Genomic DNA, 21,377 nt, shown 5'->3' with positions numbered 1-21,377 from the left:
GCTGTAAAGCAAGAAACTTAGACTTCACTTTAATTTCAGGTTTCACCATTGTTTGAGACTGTCTACCTTCCGCAATGCAGCTTGGGACCACTTTGACATAGAGAACACACTGCGACCCTGGTCTTGTTTGACTGAGGCCACTGAGAATGGCTTTGGTTTCAGTGAAAACAATGGCAAAATTCAAGTGAGATTTTACTTAATTTATAGTCTCTTCAGCTGGGATTTTATCCAATGAATAGTGTCTTCCCTTCACTAGGTGAAAGGTTTGTTTTTAATCATGTTAAATAACACCCGGTAAAATCTTACAGCAGTGTGTAATTTCTTTTAATACAGAACGTTGAATTAAGACGTATGGATAAGTCTGTATTTCAGCTTGAGCTCCTAACACCAGTGAAGACAATAAAGAGCCTTGCCCTCATTAGAGTTTTCTCTTACAAGATCCAGCTCGAGCTAAGAGTACAACTCACTCTTCCTTAATAATGATAAGACCTGAAATCTCAATTAAACTGAGTGCATAAAGCATGTGTGTGAGCCTTAGCAAGACTGGGACCTGTTGGGTTGAGCCAAAATCCAGGAAATCACAGGCAAGATGTCCTTATGTGGGGTTTGGATTAGGTCTCAAACTCTCATCTACCCAACAACTGGATTTGGATCCACTCTCAACACTGTGACGAATTCCTAGAGACAGGACTTGCCTCTCTCCTCACTGAAGATCAAAGATGGCTCTGGACAACCAGGGACACGGGGTAATCTCTAGTTACAGTAAGAGATGGAAAAATCTCCGATGAATCTCAGGAAGTGGTACTGAACTTCCCTTTTCCAAACCTTGCATGGGACTTAACATAGCTCCAGCTTTACAATGGCAAGGCTCTTCACCACCTGTGTTGGGACCAGCACATTTCACCTTCCCATTTGTTTGCATTTCTCAGAAACTTTTTGCAAAAAATTTCTTTGATCATCTCTAGATACAATGTGATAAGGAAGCTGCTCTTTATATTTGTCCAAACACTTCATCACAGCACTGTTATTTTCATCAATAAAAGAAAGCACACTTTATTGTAAGGCAACTACTCTTCCTGAATTCCTTTACTATGCACCTATATAGCAACAGATGCAATGGGTACAGTCCAGAGAAACATTTCAGTAATGTCAGAACTCACTGTTCGTTTATTTGTGTTTAAATTCCTTACAATTTACTCTTCAGAAATCATGTGTGAGGATGCTTTGTTCATGAAAGCACTTGCCAAAGCAAATTTTTGGCTGTCAGCCCTGATTAATGTTGTTACAAAATTAAAGTGATTTTGAGTGGAAGCAACTAGTAAATGTCAAGTTCATTGAGAATTGATTACATATAACTTTGCTGATAAATCATACAACTTCAAGTGTTTATGCAGATCCTCCAAAGCATGGGTTGAAATTGTCCACACAAAAAACCCCATCTTGTACGATGAATACATTTGCAAGAAGAACAACAAATCAAATCAAAACAAAACAAAACAGTCTGTTTGTAAGCCAGCTATAAGTAGGAGAAAGAAATTAATTACTTTTTGCAAATTGTTGCCTCAATTTCTTGTGCACATAAGCATTATTTTAAATTGTACATCAGACAGAAGAACCGTATCTGAAGATAAGAGTAAGTTTTGTATGCTATATCTTTAAAATAGCTGGCAGGCATAACAAGAAATACTTCTGTTGGAGTAACAAAAACCTGAGTAGGAAAGCTGGCGACAGATATAGCTGTTCAGCTGGGAGCAAAAGATATTTCATAATGCCACAGTGTCGCTCACTTCTCATTATATCCGAATTAAGTCACATTCATACATTTTATGTACTGTTGTCATCTGGTATATGGGGTGCAAATGTAAGAATCACTTGTTCAGTTCCGTTTTTTTCAGATATAAGTATTTTTTCATACATATTATGGATGTATGTGTATAAAACCATTATGAATATTACCACAAACCTGCTATACACAGGATATTTAGGTCTTTGTGCATTTCATAAATGTAACTGAGGGTAATGCTGAACTACTTCAACACATGAGTTACTGTGATGTGAAGCTCTAAAGCCACTCCAAACCCAAAATCTCAGATCCAAATATTCCACTTTGGGGATGAACAGAATACGGCTTTTGTGGCTTAGTCCCATGACACTAGTGCATGACATGTGTGGTCCCATTTGTTTAGAAAAACATAATATTTTTTTCTTTTCTGCAGGAAAGAATAGCTTTCTTACAGGATCTCAAGCTATTCAGGCAAATTTATGGCAGTGACATCATGTAAGATGTGCATGATTGTGTTACTCAATTTTTTTTTTACTTGCCCAAAGCAATCTCTTTTTTAATTTTGCATGTAGCTTTGGAGATGCAATTTAGGGCCAAAAGCACATTTCAATATGCTTAAGTTAAAGAAGTTAAAATTTTTTTGAAACTGTTTTAATTGGGTGTCAGTGCTTCCCAAAGTGATGGATGTCACTGTCGTATAAGCATGTGGAAGGGATTTTGATTTTTGCTTCTGCGCATTGATGATGAGAGGCACTGGAAGATTGTTAATCGCTACAGACTCTTCATGGCCATAGGCAGAATCTCAGCTATTGCATAAACAGCTTCACTGGAGTTGCTGGGAGTATGTTGATGTACGCTGGCTGAGAACATGGCCAAAGAAACATTAAAAAATGGAAATGTAAAAGCTAACAGTTAAACAGCAAAAACAAAAATCTAAATTTCTTGTTTTCTTTTCAGAAGCAAACACTGCAAAAATCAACTATATTCCTTATGCATATGAAGAGCAGCGGCATAGCCAGATACGGCTTATCATCAGTACTGGATGTTCTTATTCGCTTCTAATCTGTCTTTGTTTTATCTGACAGCACAGCTCAGGAAGTCCGTATAATGGAGGAGCTGGAGAGCTATTTCTGATTCCCACTTTCCCACTGTGCCACTTACCTTGCAACCTTCGCAAGTGATGCAGCGATAATGATATCCAGTGGCTTTGTCCCCACACACTACACATAGCTCATCCTTGTCTAAGTAGCTGGGTATATACCCTGTAAAGAAAAAGAGGGCGTGGCATGTAAACTCCATATAAAATTATATGATATATTTGATATACAAATATTATATGAAAATCCACGCGTCTATCTGAACTCACGGAATGTCCTGAATAAAAAGCTCATACTAACAATGTAACAGACTTATTTAAACATAGTCTATCATCTTCTACTTTTCACATTGTTTCAGCATCTACTGGTCAAGGAGAAGCTAGAACATGACTGCTCTCCCGATTGAAATACTACCTGAGAAAAAGAGATATATTTATTTTTACCTCAAAGGCTTTGATGTGAATAAAAAAAAAATAACTGCGAGACATACAGTATACTCTATTCTGTTTCACAAAAAACCCGATATACTTGTATGCTGAAGATGAGATCCCAGCTTGCAGGGTGACTCAGGGCCCTGGTGCTAAGAAATATTTACTGAGAGATCGTTTGTTTCAAAACAGCTCCACAGGTGTGGTTAGAGAAGTACCAGGAACAGATAGCCCAAGCTGTATTGATCAGTCCTTACCTGGGCGTGTTCTGCAGGAACATTTAATATAGCCTGAATTTAGGGCAAAATACGTGGGCATTCAAACGTGTGTGTGTACATGCATGTGTTAGAATGACATTTTCTCTCTGAAGTGGTTTACCAGACACCCAACAAGTGAAATCAAATATTACTGCTATGAAAAACATTGGCAATGCTTGGTTCTTTTCCCACAATGACATTTGTTTTGAGAACATAAACATATTTTCAATTTGAGCAAAAAACCAAAACAATTCTGATGGCAACCAAAAACTAATGCTAAACTAAAGAGAACTTTGAAACAGTGTAAAATACAAACCTTTCAAGTAAGTGTTCCCATGACTCATAATTAATGGAGTTATGGTACATAACTTTTCCTTCTGAAAAATCTCTCTGTAAAGATGTAGCACAGAGATCTCAGATTCCCTTTCGGGGAGAGAGGAAAGTGCAGCTATTTGTGTAACTGCATAAGATTATTAAAGTGTAGGCAATATTTCACAGAATCCCAGAATGGCTGAGGTTGGAAAGGCACCTCTGGAGGTCACCTGGTCCAATCCCCCTGCTCAAGCAGGGCCACCTACAGCCAGTTGCCCAGGACCATGTCCAGATGGCTTTCGAGTATCTCCAAGGATGGAGACTTCACAGCCTTTCTGGACAACCTGTGCCAGTGCTTGGTCACCCTCATAGTGAAAAGAAAAGACTATTTTATTCCCTGTATTTCTATTTGTGCCCATTGCCTCTTGTCTGGTCACTGGGCACCACTGAGATGAGTCTGGCTCTGCCTTCTATCTGATGGGGGATCAGGTATTTATACACATTGATAAGACGCCCCGTGAGCCTTCTCTGCTCCAGGCCGAACAGTCCCAGCTCTCAGTTTCTCCTCCAGTCCCTTCATCATCTTTGTGGCCCTCTGCTGGACTCGCTCCAGTATGTCCATGTCTTTCTTGTACTGGGGAGCCCAGAACTGGACCTGACACTGCAGATGCATTTTACCAGAGCTGAGCAGAGGGGAAGGATCACCTCACTCATTCTGCTGGTGATGATCTTCCTAATGCAGACCAGGATGCCATCGATCTTCCTTGCCTCAAGAACACACTGCTGGCTCACGTTCAACTTGCTGCCCACCAGGAACCCTCAAGTACTTCAATGAAAAGTGCTTACCAGCCAGGCGGCAGCCAGTCCGTACTGCTGCATTTATTATTCCTCCCTCAGTGCAGGGTATGGCATTTCCTTTTGATGAACTTGAAGAAATTCCTCTTGTCTCATTTCTCCGGCCTGCCTAGGTCACTCTGAATGGCAGCACACCCATCTGATGCACCAGCCACTCCTCCCAGTTTTGCATCATCTGCCAACTGGCTCGAGTGCAATTTATGAGTGCAATGAGGGAAGAGTCCTTCGGATGTGACTGCCTGTACCATTATCCCTTGCCATGGGCTTGCTGAACCCATCTGTAGCACCACGCGTTAGACTAGCCTTCAAGCTTGCTGTCTTCGCACAGCCCTCACACCGGTATGGCTCGGTACAGCTCAGGGACTCGGCACACCAGCCACTTGGAGGGCAACCAGCAACAAGACTCAGGGCAGCAGAAGGCTGTTGGAGGATGCTGCAAGGGGGGTGGCTGTCATCTTCCTGTGACTAACATGCCAGAGGGTCAGCTCCGTAATAGACAGCTAAAATGAAAGTGCCTTCCTAGGGCTACACTTGCTAGAGGTTCTCCAGAAAGAAAAGCCCAAATCAGCGAGAAAATACTTGAAATTAACTGAGCTTTAAATACTTGAACTTTCCGAGGCTATTATCTCCATCCTGCCCCCCTTTTGCTCACATCTGCCTCTGCACGTGCAACACATACGTAACACGGAGCTGATAAAGGAGGCAGAAGAGTCAGCAAAGGGATGCAGAACTTTCCACTAAATTTCTTGTAAAGATTAATGGCTTCTTGTTATTGCTGGTTACTGTTACTCATGAAATGCAGACTTAGAGTAGCATAGACTATGTCCTCTAAAATTCAGTATTCCTGGTTTGCTTCCTCAGGAATTACTTCTGAATTAAACGCCTTGATATTTCATTAAGTATATAATCTGGTTAGCACTGCTCATGTAATGGCAGCTCTGTTCTATTGGAGGAGCAGGAGACCACTTGTCTAAACCTCTTCCTTAAATATATATAGTAGCTTGTGCATGTGACCACTGGCATCCATCTCCTCCTTGGAGTTTCATGACTTTATCCAACCCAGAAAAGTTTCCAATCTGGCAGAAAAGACAAATCTCCTACAGGCACTCCTAGTCAGGAACTAAAAATGGCATCCTTACATGCAACCACGTTCCCAATTTTGCTGCATCAGAAGCATTTAAGTGCCAGCTATTAAGCTACTTAAATGTTAAGTGTTATGTTCATCACTTTTGCAGGATTGTGCCCATGTCACAAGGTAAGCACACACTTTGAACTCTTCTACAGATTCAACAGGAAACGTGGATAGAAAAATCTTATCCGAAGAAATCATTGGCAATAAAAGTGTGCAATAAACATATTTTTTGTTTCTATTACAAATCTGAGAGTAATATCTACACTTTTGTATATTTTTAACCCTCCTTCCAACAGCTAATGGGGTCAGAAGCTGCGAGAAACTAGGAAAATTGGACCTTCAGCAGTATTTTAAAATGATATAATTCGGACAAACAGACATCATGCCAAGAGGAACAAAGGGAACTTACATTCAGTTCTTACAAACCGTAACGCCCACTGTAAATAATTTCTAGTAGCTGCAAACATCCACTCTCACCTCTGTATAAATTCAATGCAATTTCATTTGTAAGACGTGCAGACAAGCAGCCTCAGTGCATTTTCACTGCTACTCAGAAACAATATCAGCAGGAGGAAATTCAGCAGTGTTTTTCTAAACTTGATACCAGCATGGAAGCCATGAACAGTGCAATGGAGATTCTTGGGGAAGCCGTGGATGGCAGCAGAGCTGTCTGTTGGATGGTTTGAGGAAGAAGCAGAGCAACAGACTTCTCTCGCTCCTTGCAGCACTTGGGGAAAAAGAGGAGGGGCAGACTAACAGGGTCTTGGCTCTCCCATCAGCAAGTACTTTGGCATCTTATGTGTTTAATAACTCTGAACCACAAATAAAAACTCCGATGTGGAAGAAGCAGATGCTGTCTGGACAGAGTAACCCAGGTGCTCTCTTATGAAAGAAGAATGTCTGATAACAAATATCATGGGAACGTTGGGTAGGTTCCTATTTTTGGTGTTCATAGTTCATCCTTTATTTCTCGGTCAAAATCTACTAACTAAATAGCTAAGAGGAACCGTTCAAAAGCAACACCACTCTCACTGAATGGTACAATAATAGACAATATTGTTCCTTGGTCTTTCAAGCCTCTGTCTGCTGTATTCTAGCATCTGCACGGACTGTCATTTGGTGCATCTCGAATGATCCTCAAAGTTAACTATCTGTCAAGTGTGACAAGTGTGACATTGTTCATCCCAATGCCCACCTCGGATCTTTGCTTTTGAGCGGAGAACATCCATCAATGACCTTGACCTGCCAAGTCTGGTGTGTCCCCTGCAGCCTGAAGTAACTCCTTTGCTCCCCAGACTCCCACCTGCCAGTCCGCCTAATCTCACTGTCTTGGCAAGGCTAAGTAATCAGCAGGACCACTTGCCGCTATCTAGAAGAATACGTTGTATAATCCATTATAACCAACCTTGATGGTGATTTACAATATCTTTTAAATGGTAACTGTAGCTTTGTAAACATATGGCAAGAAACAATTCCCTTCGATAGGAAAATGCGCAATGAGCTTGCCCCGGCAGCTGTTAAGGACAGAACGAGATCTGCTAACCTATGCAGTCATCTGAGGTACCCTCCTTCATTAATACTGTATGCCTACACTCTCAAATTACCATTTGCAGGAATGATACCTTAAAGCAGTATATGAGACCCTGCACAGGGCAAGAGTGGAGAGGCACAAATGAGACACTCGGTGGCTATTCCACCCGCCGCAACAACGCAAAGAGAAGCTATTGAAATGAAAACAACCCCTGAAAAATGATAGTGTTTTTTAACTCTGTACCTGGCACACGCTAAAAAAAACCCATGTTTTGAGAAAAGTAAAGAACTGATTTGAGTTTTGTTAAAGTATTGTTGCACAGACTTTACATCTCCAGGTCTCTGTCTGTACAGGTCATGGAATATTGGCTTAGGGATTAAACCACACCTTAAAAAACATTCTAGGACCCAAACCGTATTTGACTACCAACCAGGGATATGAGTGACATCAATGCAAATGTTCCTTATTGGCTTGTTCCTGATCCACCATAGGCTTATACCTTGCAAGCAGAAAAAGCCATTTTTTTGCTATTGCACAAGGACACTTGTGTTTTAAGACCATTATTCAGTATTCACCGTACATTGGCAGAGTCATGTATTAATTATATTCCCTGAAATCTTTCTTTCCCCCATCTGGTATGGTTTACGTGACTAGAGACCACTCACTAAAATGAGGAGTTTAGGACTTATCAGTAAGCTCGTATTCACTTACTAGACACTGCAGTATGAAAATGAAAAAGATGAAATTAATTACTACCTTGAGAATCCCCAACTGTATTAGAACTGAAAAGAAAATTCATACTGCTGTTCTACTGATTCCATAGTCACATTGTAACTCTTCGCAAATTATAAAAAATTACAAGAACCATCCAGATATCATCCTTGACATGCTTGTGTAGAAAAAGCTTAAATCGAGTGTTTATTGGAGAAAGCATAGAGCTGAGTGAGAAAAAGCATACTCCGTTCTTGTCTGTGCTATTATCAGTATTGATCTGAAAGGCTGGGCTGATACACTGATTCTTGTTTCCCACTTTCTTTAAATTACTCCTACTGAGAAAAATTGCTTATTTCTCCATAGAGCTTGGAAGCACCGAGAATGTTGTTAAACAGATTCACACATTTCTTGTTAGCTAACTGGCTTGCTTGTCCGCAATTTTGATCTTTGTTGACATTCTTTGGTTTATGGAATTACTAAAATTTGGCAAGAGATTCTGCAAAGATAGAATTTGGAACATTTTTTATAGTCTCTTTTCACTCAATGGCTTCTCTATGTTATTAACCCTTTTCTTTGGGCTGAGTCAGAAACCTTATCAATAACAGTGCATTTTGCATAGATGCGCTGAAAACATTTTAGCCCAAACTGTATTATCACTTAAACTGCTGTGATCAGTACTGTACTTGCATCCATTACCAACTATAGGTACAAAATGCACAGAGTAAGAGTCAGACCATGCAATTATTTTTCCCAAAATTGTTTAACCGTTTTTAGAGACCATAGCTTAGTATCACAAATAACTTATTTAGAAATCTAAGCCTCACTGAACATCAGTTTTACTACTGATGCAGAAGCAAAGTATGACTTAGTTCACTCTCCCATCCGTCATTTGGTTGTGGAAAGGTTACAGCAAAGGAGCTGAGAACAGTTTTTTCACTGACATTTTTATTAAAAAAGAAACATATAATTCCAAATGCATAATGATTTTCTGAATAAGATGCAATTTCTCTGATCAGTGCTATCTCCTTAGATGGGTGGTCAAGAGCAAAATTCATCATTTTTAAGCCCAAAATAATTGTTAACATACTGGGAGCTGCTCTGCTGCAAAGGCCAAGATGACAAATGCTCAGTGTTTTTGTAAATTGATTATATGCACACATACTCCCTGCACTGATGAGAAGACATTGTGACAAAACCTCCATGTTGTATTTTCTTCGCTATTCAGAAACTACCCTAATGTTTTCACACTGCTGAGAGCTCGGTTTGGACTAATTCAGTCACATACACTACCAGTCATACAGTACGTACTCTCAGCTGCATGTAAATTGCCTGAGAAAATATAAAGGGAAATAGTAATGACAATTACAATTACAATAATAACAACAATAACAACTTTCAAAGCCCCATTCTCCCACTGTACAAAGAGCCCTTAAAAAGGTGGCATTAACCTCACCTTGTATCTGGGAAGCAAGGTGAGACGCGGGGCTGAGGAGCCAGCACTGCTACAGCCCGACTGAAGAATTCCTGCCTGCAAATCCTTGGTTTGGGGGACAGCCTCTGGTTACTTCTGGTCCGCCTCCACAGAGCCTGAAGTTAAAGCCTAACTTCATGGATACCTGCGGGCACCTTTCGCTAACTCTGTCTGGGAAATGTCTGTGCAAAGGCAAGTGAAAGCCAACTCTCATCCTGGTTTTAACTTTGCAGACCTATTTCCCACGTTGTCCAAACGGCCAAAACACTGCACACACACCAAACGTGGGGATACTGAGGTTTCTGGACATTTGTACGTATTTCTTTTGTGCTTTCCTGACTGCACTACCTCTACCCTGTCACTGGGTACTCCTCCTCACTGTATGGGGGGTGCGAGGAGATGCAGGGACACTTTTGCCTATCTGCTCAGCCTCCACGCAAGGGAAGGGTGGCACAGGCTCCTCCGGAGCATCGCCCATCCAGCGTGCAGTGCTGCAAGCTCACTACGGCCAGCAGCACTGTAGGAGGGGAAAAATATTCCCATTTAAACTCTCTGGGACAGAACTGGGAATAGCACCTCGTTCTCATGATGATGAGCCCTGTTCTGCTCATCAGATTTCACAGCCTCGTGTAGAAAACAAAGTGTATCTGGTTGCCTGTCTCCTATGGTAGGACCAGGTCCAAAAGGGCTTCCTTAATAAAACAGTAAGTATTGCACGAATATTGTGCTGCTGCCTTTTAAGAGTGCACAGTACAGCACAAAAGTTAATGGAGCAACAAACAGATGCAAAGCTAAAACCCCACCTCAACCTCTTGATTTTCTGGAGCACAATTTTTTTCCTTTAAAATTCAAGTCTTTCATCAGAATTTGTGACAGATAATCAGGAAATAATAGTTTTTAATGTACTGTAATAACTGGAGCAGCTTATGTACTTTCTTATATTTTAGAATAAGTGGCTATACTTCCTAAATACTTATTGTTTTCCTTTACTGACACACTGTTGCATCTTTGGTTCTTGTTTTTTAAAGTTATTTTCTGAATTATTTTAAAGTGACATAAAGATAGAAAAATAATTAAACTCTCCTTCATAAATGATATTTTTTTCAGCATATAAAATGTTGATGCTTTTTTCTTCCAGAGGGAAAAGAAGACTTTAACCATTTAATAACTAGCAAAAGTTTTGATAGGAAAAGACTCCATGCGCTACTGTAAAGTACAATCTGATTTGAACAGCATATTATTGAGACTACTACAAATTTCAGGGGACTAACAGAAATACCAACTGCAACAATCAAGACTCCTCACAAACACCTGCTTAGGGACTTAATTTTGCTTTAATGGGCTATTACCAAGGCTTCTCTAACAAACTCCCTTGTCCCCCCCCAAATCAATTCTCGATCAATACAGACACACATGCCCTGTATAGAGCCTTCTGTTCTTAGGACAGGATTAAAAGATTCGTTAGTTTTATGATAGCTTGGTTAAAAGATGGAAATTAAAAACAAAAAAAGAGAAGATGCATATGTCCCACAGAGTTTAGATCTCTTCTGCTTAACAAACTCACCCGTTGCAAAGGTTTGACAGGAGGGAGGCAACTTTTTATTGATTATCACAGTAATAAGGCTCTAAAGAATCCTAAAGCACGTTGCTCAGTCTCCGTGAATGATCAATTAAAAGCCTGCTTGAGAGCCAGCTTCCATCAAAATTCACTGCCATTTCTTAGTGAAACTGAGGTAGTAGAAAACAAGGGCAGACAAGCCGTTTTTAAAAACAACTCCGTGTTCTTTCAACCAAACAAGTACAAAAACTTTAAACCGAGCATATGTCAGGTGTCCGAGTACTGAAATAACTTACTTAAAGCCCTGATCTAGGTATATCAATTATTATTTATAACCTTTAACATTATGAAAAATCCATGCTTCACTGACTTTGCAATAGCAAGTCTCTATGTTAATCCTGAGTACTACTTTAACCAAAAATAAGACATGGGAAAAGTCTACAAAGGGTTATAAATTCATTAGTTAAAAGCCAATAGCAGATAAATAGCCTTAAAAAGCATTTAAAATGTTGCACAATACAAAAACATGCATTATCCACAACTACGTTTAGTCTACAACTTGATCATGTTCTTACAGCTTCCTAGAACAGGATTTTAAAAAATATTTCCTTTATTTGAAATACAATGCTGTTCAAAGTATAAAATTAAGACATTTTTCTACCAAACATATAGATTTATTGCACCAAGTGCTAATGAATACAAAAGGGAAACATTTCAGTTTTCCATGTAGTTAGTAAGATTAAACAGTCTACTTTTTACTACACAGCCACTTTAAAAGTAGTAAATGGTGTTTTCTCTATCTACCTAACTACATCAGATTCATCTGGGTTTTGGATAACTGCCTACAGAAAATCTGGTCTTAATAGAAAAAGGACATTATGTTGGTACAACAGACTGTATTTTTATTCTTTAATAATGTGATTTTAAAGAAACACAGAGAACGTATACTCTCTATGCGTCAGTTTGCTTGTCTGAGTTCAGAACAAAAACCTCCGAAAATATTTCCAAGTGTTTGTTGGTATTTTGGGCTCTTTCTCAATCTGCTTTGCTTACTTGAAAGCAAAAGAATAAATTCTAAAAACAGGCGATGATTTAACCCTGAGGGAGCAGCTATTGCACTCTGATTACCTCTCACAAACATATTGATTAGATCAACTTTTTGGATGCAGAATAGTCTTTCTTGCATAGATAAATTCTTGAATTTGCAGTCTTTTTTGCTTTGCATAATCAGAAACTACATGGTTTTCACTCTAGAAGACAGTAACTCTATTAAACGTAATCATTTTCCCATACATATTTACAGTTGTATTTTCAAAATATTTTGCCCAAATTGCTGAGTAAACAGAGTTCACATTTACTGATAAGGAGGACTCACACAAATTGTTTGTATGTAAGCAGAAACACAGCTTTAAGACGCAGAATATATAACGACGACATTTCAGAAGAGAAACTTTCTTATCTAGCTCACTGGTGAATAGCAAATGAACTTAATAGCCCCAGACAGCAGAAAACATGCAATATATTTGCAAATGTCTTTTATAGATTAAGAAAAAGTGCTTGGAAATCCTCATCGCTCACAGAAAACCTTACAATCACCTAGCAACCTATGTTACTGCTGCTTTCAATTTTGAACAGGCAGCCTTCACATTCAAAGATGTATCTGAGCCAACTGATGCAACTGTAAGTTTAAAGCAAAACAAAAACAAAACCAGCGATTTTTTTTGTTGTTGTTATTTAAAGAAATTGCCCCTACCTTTCTTCTGAGAGTACGATGGCGACTGCACTTGAGAAAAAGTAGGTTTTTCTTCGGTGAAATATTCAGGTTGGTTGTACTGATTCAGGGCCATGTCCATGTCAGAGTACTCGCTTTTAAACACGTTTCCAGGGTAACTACAGGTATAAGGCTGATTCACCGCCCAGGCCTGTTCCATATATATGTTGTTACTGTGCAGGACCTGAGCATCACAACTGCTGTAACCCTGATTATCTTCGATATATGTGCAATAATCAGTGGACTGCATGTAGCAATTGCTGCCAGCAGCTGGGTGCACTTCATATATTTCTTGCATACAGTAGTTCATTTTGTTACCCTATCTCAGCTTCCACTTTACGTACACACACACATGCATACACAGGCAGGCATGCATACACATGGAACGGGAGAGGAGCAATGAATATACACCAACAAAGTCGAGTGCAAAATAGCCCGTTTCACTTTGGAGCGGCACCTGATGTGCTAAAATCCTATTTATATTGGGACGGCTTGTGAACTCCCCTGCCAGTCAAACATATTGGGAAGCAGATTTATGACAGTCAAAGGTCTTAATCTGTGACTGTAAGTTAATTCCAAGGGAAGATGGCAGGCAGGTAGCAATGACCACCAGACAAAGAAGCGACGTCCGGACAACCCTCCTGTTCCCCTGTTTGTCTGGAATAATCATTTTATAAACCATTTCCAGCCTTTTCCAATATGATTAGAAAATGATTACTAAGGCGAGGACACAGTTATGTCACTGTAGTTGTCAACTTAAGTGTGAAGCATTATAAAGACTGCTTAAGAACTCCCAGAGGGGATACGCTGAAAATCCTAAAATCAATAATCCTGTTTTTCAGCATTAAACCATAGAAAATCCAATAGTGCTGTGCTGATGACCCAAACAGTAGTCTAGTTTTACAAAATTTAGCAACTTAATCTGTCATCAGCTTTATTGATTTTCTTTTACAGAATTACATGCATGAATCTCCCCTGCCTTCCACACATACACAATCCTCCCCACTGGCTGGTAATGCATTTACGGGAAAGCAGCTTTTCAAAACTCCACTGATTTGGGGAGGTCATTTCTATTGAGTTCAACAGGTGGGAAACTTCAAAATACTATAATCAGCAAAAAGAACACTGCTTAAATATTATCAATAAGCAAATTGCCTTGCTATTCTGCTTTGTTATCTTTTATGTTTCAGTAATGAAGTACTTTTAGAAGGGCATCTTTTTCGACAACAGACTGAGTAGAGTAAGGAGGATTTTTTGCTCGTTTTGGCTCACCTATGAGCTATGAACATGTCAATGCCTCTACAACAAAAACTATATAATCTTAAAATTGCTTAATGCACCCCAAACCTCAATACGGCTAACATACCTTGTTTAATCAGCCATTCTTTTTGATCTAGAAGAAATTATTTTATTTTTAACTTATACTAGCTGCTATTTGTTTCTTTCCTAGGCAAAATATATTTTTTCTTTATAGCACAGCTAAAATATGGTAAAACTTGTGAAGTCAGTAACAAGACGGTATCCCTCTTTAATGTCTGTTCTTGTTATTAGGAAGCAGCATTATTATTGATTTGATAATGAAGTCTTAGTTTTCTTATTTCACTGATTTTAAACAATCTACAGGATTGCCAAAATTACCATGTAGGTTGGCCCTTTTTCATCTAGGATCTTAAGTATACATCTAACAACCTCGATGAACGCACACCTAAATGGTTCTCAAAAGTTCAGCGAAATAGGTAAGACCTGGGCATGACATATGCATATTTCTCCCTATTCGATATTGTTTAATGTTTCAGTCTGATGCAAAGAGCCAATGGAGAAATTTTCTCCCTTCCAACATACAATCGTAACTAACCTATCTAAATAAGAATCATTGCCAATTAGTATCTAATGTGCAGGCTAACAGAATTCCTAAGTGCTTCTGAGAATCTGAGAAGTTAAAATTAATGCTTGGATTTTTTTTTTTCCCCTCTAACTATAAAAGAAGCATCTTTAACACACATTTCTTATTAACTTGCTCAGAAAACAATAATACATTTGGTAAGTCAAAATGATCTCCATCAAGATCAATTCTACTGAAGTCAATGAAGTTGCTTCCAAAATTAACTTATTCTGCTAAAACTCCGATAATTTAAACTAACACCTTACTTCATTAAGAGCACGAATAGTTACTGAAACCCCAGAAATAAAAGACAAATGAACCCTCATTCTCCACACTGGTTTTACCAAAGATCTAACTCAACAAATAGCATTGTGAAATACAATGTGAAAAAGCACACAATAAAAGTTCATTTTCATTTTAGCTCAAGCCCATGATCTAGATTTTACAAACAGTGATTTTGTCTGTGATAAAAAGCATGTCTTAGGCTTTTTAGATCTTTTTAGATCTTTTTAGATCCGATTTTTCAAGAATGGATGTTCAGCACTTCATAAAAACACGCCCATGTTTCCTAAGAAACTCTGCAATAGCTGTTTACACAGAAACCCCCAAACCATACCCATTTGTATGATCGCTTGCTAATACTGTAGTACATACAAATGTAAACACATACAACCTGCCGAGCTTAATTCTCCACACTCCCCAGAAAGAAACCATTCCACAAGTGCAATATGTGGGTTGTTCGTTTGCCACAAAACGATCCCCTGTACAGCTAACAGGAATTCATCTGACAGCCTGCACAGAGGTGAGGCTTTATTTGACAGGTTAGCAGAGCAGAATACCCAGATACTTTTACACCACCCAGTAAAGCTTTGGAGAACTAGGCTTTAAATTCTTAGCGGGAATTTTTCCCCCCGTGGATTTCTTTTGCCAGAGGAGTTAAAATTCCTATGAATTTTCTCTTCTCTTGTTCTTTTCCCCCTGATTTGATTTAGGTTTGTTACTGAAAAACTAAACAGAATTGAAACTGGGTGCAGACAGAGCCGTCCCAGCCAGGATGGCACCTGAGGATATGGTATCTCGACGTGGCACAGCCCGTGACTTACTTTCTGTTCCAAAAGAAATCCCTCAAACATTTTTTATTTTCTATTGCTACATCAATAATGCTTAGAAATGTGCCATATGCATTACTTTTGCCAGAATTACTCTAATACTGCAAGGAAATTAAATTACACGAAACTGTGAAGAATGAGAAGAAAAAGAAAAATGGATGAGAGCCTTTTCTGACAAAAAAAAAGAATGATAAACACTGCCAGGGAATGGAGTTTCCTTACCTGTAACGTGTTAACATTAAAGAGGTTTATAGCACTGCAAATTGTTGTTCCCTTGGAAACAAATCCATTCAAAAAACACTGCAAAGATTTAACATTTCCATTAAAACTGAAATATTCCTAACATATTTTAATTTTAATTTCTTAGGGTCCAATCCTGTAGGTCCCATTCATGTACCACTTTGAACTAAATCATCTGATAAAAGACAGTCAGATAGGGTCTTTATCAGAAGTCTGAAAGCGAAGTAGAAAATAATATTAACAACATTTCTTTGTCTCGTATTCTGATGTGAATATTAAGAGTCTTTAAATCATGTCATGTTGAACTTTCATTGCCTTCAGCAATGTAGTATCGCACTTGGAATTTTACTAGTTCGCAAGTGTCTGATTATGTGAACGCATGGAAATTAATCAGTAGCAGAATGAAACCCCCAGTGCGAGCAAACAGGGCAGTGGTAATACAGAAACTTTGATACTGCAGCAGAGGAGGATCCAAAGTTTGAACCTTTCACAGTCTGAGGTGTCAGTTCATTGTATTAAAAAAGACAGAAATTACTTGCTGAACGTGAGTCTTGAATGCCCCAAAGGTTTTTAAATACTCGCCCTGGTGTAAATCAGAAGCGAGCGTAGTGCAGTCAGTGATGTTACACTGGGTGGGCAGAGGTCAGGCCGAGAATGCCTGAAAGGAGGTGTCCGCAGGAGAGACTGCCTTGAGCTACACCATGCAGCTCTTCATCGACTCCTCTTTCAAAAGCTCTGACTAAAACTTTTAATTACGAACAATCAAATGCCCTGCTAAGCTGCACTTCTCTTGTGACTTCACTCAGTCACAAACACCACCAAAATGAACCCAGAAAAATGTTAAGGCAAGACAGTATTCCTGTGGATGATCCTCCTAACGGAACACCCCAACCAACCGAGATCCCCGACACACAAAAAAGAAGTGTCGCTCAGCGCAATCCACTCCTGTTGTGTACCCCTGCTACCTGAGTGAGTGTGCGGGTGGGATATTACCTGCAGGAGTCATATTCTCCTGACTGTTTCCAAACTGTGCACCCCTGGTCTAGAGTCCTGGCAATCCGAACGCTGCAGTTAGGGCCCCTACACACCACTTCTGAAAGATTCGGCAGTGTCAGTATGTGGGAAGTATTGCAGAGCATTCGAATTAGTCAGGGCAGAGTGCTGCTTCTAAAGGACCACACGGAAGGAGCTTACGTTGGTTGTGGTCACACTTTATGCATATAGATAAATAAAAATACAGTATTTGGTCAAAAAGTTTTACACATTTGAACATGTAGTGGCAAGAATTAAACACACCTTTCTAAACTCCTAACAGTTGTGTACACTTGTATTATCAGCTCCTAGTTTTATAATGCATATTTTTACATGTTACAAAATAACTGCTATATTTCCTATTTATAAGTTCCTCATTGCCTGCATTCTCTTGGCCACTTCTGATGAAGGTTATGGGTAAAAAAAAATTAAATCACTGCTCTTCAAGGAGAAGGCAAATCTGCACCTTCAGGATTCACACCACGTAACACGGAACATATCCCAGACAGTCCCCATCTTTTCATATCATAAAGACAATATACTGAATACTATAACGGTTTTTGAGCAGAAGCACTGATGCAGCTTTTCCAACACACATCATTTGTCAAATACAGCTATCTCTGTGCCCACATGACGAGCTACCACCTCTCTTTAATGTATATATTTGCACTACCTTATTCATTCACCTTGTGCCCTGTGATCAGAGACTCAAAACGGTGCCTCAAAAATATGACTATGCAAACTTATTGTTTGAGGAATCTACATATCAGATTATCACATTGGTTCCAAGCCTCGTGGATAGTAGTATTACAGATTAAACTAAGAAAGAAAACCTCAAGCATCAGAATCCAAAATAATACTGAGCGCTGACAAGAACAGAAAATGACCTGCATATAGTATTTATCTTATTTTGAAAACTCTACCTACGACTAAATCATAAAGTATGTAGAATTATGGAATTCTAGTGCTGTAAAGTTACAATAGCATTTGATGGTTCCTGGAGTATGTCTCAGTGGAATCAAAGACATTAAAATTGTCATTTTGTCTACACTATATTTATTATAGCGAGTGATACAGTTGAGGGAAAAAGGGCTAAAGCTTTCTGGCATAAAATAATTTCTTTGGGTTTGCAACAGATGCAGCAAGCTTTAAACTAACTGCCCCTTGTTTAAACCTGAGGAAGAGTTATTTACACAACAGCACACCTCTTTTCTCAACATGTATTAAGTTAGTTCTTTCTCTAAAACGGCTTCTCTCACAAAACCTGCTGTACGTCGGTTATGACATGCCACTAAATCCGTATGTGACTCATAAAATGCCAGTGTGATGTGCCTTTTATTGAAACGCTTCAGACTCATTAGTCTGTTTGGATAACAAAGAATGTCATAGTTTATATTTAAATGTTCAGATTCACTACAAATTCAGTTCTCCCTGAAAATATTTGACAACTTGAATAAATTTGGTTAAGGAGAATGGAGCTTGCTCTTTCATGATCAAGAATCTTCCAGGGTTCATTCTTGCTTTTTCTTGCACAATTTCCTTGCACTGTTCACGACACATGTAGGTAGCACATGGTCTTCTCAGAAAGCATTTGCTCCTTGAGAGGTGTGCCAACAAACTGGCTAACAAAATTCTGGAATATTCTGGAATAGTGTTTGGCAACTTTTGAGATGGTCTCTGAGCAAATATTGCTAAGAGTAATTATGGACCTGTGACCCAGACAACCCAATTTGTTAAGTCTTCCCATATCTCATAATTGGAAGACCCTGTTAGCAGACATCAGTTAATTACACAGCTTATCTCTTGAGAAAGTAACCGCCAATACTTAAAACATGTACCTTTTCTGAGTCATTCCCTACCCCAACTCCACATGAAAACTTTAAGGTAAAAAGTTCCATTTGTTCAAAAATAAAACCAAGCAGAAAGCTAGCTAATGTAGCTTGACACAACGTAATTAACAGACTCTTGGGTGGGACTGTCTGGGTTTGGCAGCCTCCCGACAGCCCTTAGTAAGACGTTAAAGCGATCAACACCTGACATCTGTTAGCAAAGAGGCATTCTGAGGTAAAGAGCAACTAAACCTAAAGAAATCAGGTACTTAGACCAGTTTAACTTTTTCATGAGGTGATATCCTTCCTGACACTGTAATCTTTCTTCCTAGAGTGACGCAAGACTTAAGTAAAAGAAAACAACCTATAGTCCCTCCCTCCCAATATGCAGTAATTATTTTTTAGGCAAAGAACAATGAAGAACTATTTATCCCAGTTTAAAAAGGAATAAAAATAACTTAGGCACTAAATTTGTGCTAATACCCAAGCAACTGTGATTCTTAAAATGAATTCCTTCAATGCTGCTCTGATGTGAACAAAAAAGCTATGTGAAGAAAACGGTTAACTCCCCTGACTGCTGAGGCAAAGAATATTCGTAACAAGAAGTTCCATTTATTTGAGTTCTGCATGTGCACTTGCTGAGGCTTTGGGGATGGTTAATAATAAGAAAGAAGAAAAGGCAAACAACACAGTCACAGGTGAGAGGTGAACACCCTGAAAGTAGTAAAAGAATGCTTTAGTTTGTCTTTGCATTTTTAATATATCAAGCATATGCTTTATTTAGAAAGGCCAGGTTCAGAAAAGATTTTTTGATCAGCTTATCAAGACCATAGAGAGACAAATAAATTTTTAAAGGGCTAAAGGAATAGAAATTATTTTATATTAGGTATCACACATAAAACCCCAGTAAGTACTCATCACATTGTCATCAGGGCTCTTCACAAAGCTATTAAATTGAATAAAAAGGAATACTAAAAATCACAATTATCCCTGCTGAAAAAAAAAATTAAAATTAAAAAAATTGGTAACAAGAAAACACCCCCCACATAATAATGCTTTTACCAATGGCTAAACCCCTGACCATAAGCAAAGATATAACAACCCGTTGGTTTGTTTTTTTTTTTTTAAATACCGCATTCGTTGTGCTTTGCAAAATAATGCCAGTTACCTTTACACTTTTTTTCTTCTTTTTGGTATTCCTGGGCACTTGATATGACTTCAAAGTTTGCCTTTGTATGGCCTGGCTGTAAAATTGTGCTAGTCCAAGTTGAAGCATGTCGGCATTGCGAAAACTGCTGTCCATTCCTCTGGATATCATAATTTTTGGAGTGTCTTTTCCTACACAAACAGTTTTCCGCTACGCCCACTACATTCCATTTCTGATTTCTGTCAGGAAGGTGAATCAGTCTGTCCCACGACAGGAGGCCACGTCCTGGATGTTTGGCAAATACTGCAGGGCTACAAACTGTTGGCATTGCCAAAATCTTGCTCAGGTGTGGAGTTTTGGAAAGCAAGTGGTTCCCCAGCTCTCCTGATGGCGTGGTATTCCCGTGCATCTCCACTTGACCGCACTGATACGATGCAGAGCCTTTCAGCCATGCCCATTCAGCCACCATAGTTCCCCTTCGGTACAAGTAAATATAAAATTTTCCAGTCTGTGAAGCCTGAACAAGTAGGCAGATGTTATGTGGACAGGCTAACACTAGATGTAACTTTCACAACATCACAACTACAACATGGGCCTCAGGGCAAGTTACCACCAATTTATTGCCGTGCTCATATGATCATTTGAGGTCTTGTAGGTCGAGGCTGGTCGTGAACAATTTTCAGATACTTAAAACACAAAACATCAAGGATTCAGCCTTGTTTGACTTTGCTCTTATCGTAGGCTGACCTGAGGGACACTCTGTTACCTAAGTGTGACATTCTTATGTGGGCATGCTTAGCAGTTCCGCTTGTGCTACCTACTGCCTTTCTCTAGTTGTGGTCACAGTGGAGTAGCAGAGACGCTAGTTTTATCACAGGAGTTTGGACGTTTGGGTCCAGTGTGGATAACGAAAATCACTAAAGCTGCATGATTTGATCTAATTAGTCATAATAATTAGACAAATTTATTTGTTCTTTGATATAGAAGAAGCTGAGATACCACTAGTTGATAAATCTGTAGAACTAAATATAGCCCATTTTCTATTTTTGGGTAGCAAAACTAAATGCTATAGAAATGACACATCAGAGATGATATTCCACATTTAAAGAAATTATTTTATTTTATATGTATCAAAATTCAAATACAAAATAGCTTTCTAACTTGCATATAGAAAATAGCAAATTCCAGACACTCAATGACTGATATCCACTGTGGTTTTAATCATAGTA

At 39.0% G+C, this 21,377-nt stretch overlaps 1 protein-coding gene across 2 annotated transcripts in view; it reads right to left on the bottom strand.

Moving 5' to 3' along the window:
- THRB (thyroid hormone receptor beta) overlaps window positions 1-20,617 on the bottom strand; it is a gene marked incomplete at both ends in the record, with an annotated part of 33,790 nt that extends 13,173 nt beyond the window's left edge. The window contains 2 exons of one of the 2 annotated variants that reach the window (XM_082327779.1): window positions 2,945-3,045; window positions 20,170-20,617. In XM_082327779.1, coding sequence (XP_082183905.1) covers window positions 2,945-3,045; window positions 20,170-20,617 — 549 coding nt within the window. Of the gene's footprint in view, window positions 1-2,944; window positions 3,046-12,891; window positions 13,220-20,169 lie in introns of those variants that run through there. The other variant, XM_082327780.1, reaches the window with a different exon arrangement.
- Window positions 20,618-21,377: the final 760 nt, after the last annotated feature.

Source organism: Platalea leucorodia, assembly GCF_965183815.1.
Source record: "Platalea leucorodia genome assembly, chromosome: 1".
Lineage (NCBI taxonomy): Eukaryota > Metazoa > Chordata > Aves > Pelecaniformes > Threskiornithidae > Platalea > Platalea leucorodia.
Note: the sequence above shows the minus strand (reverse complement) of the source record. Positions and strands in the feature narration are given on the sequence as shown.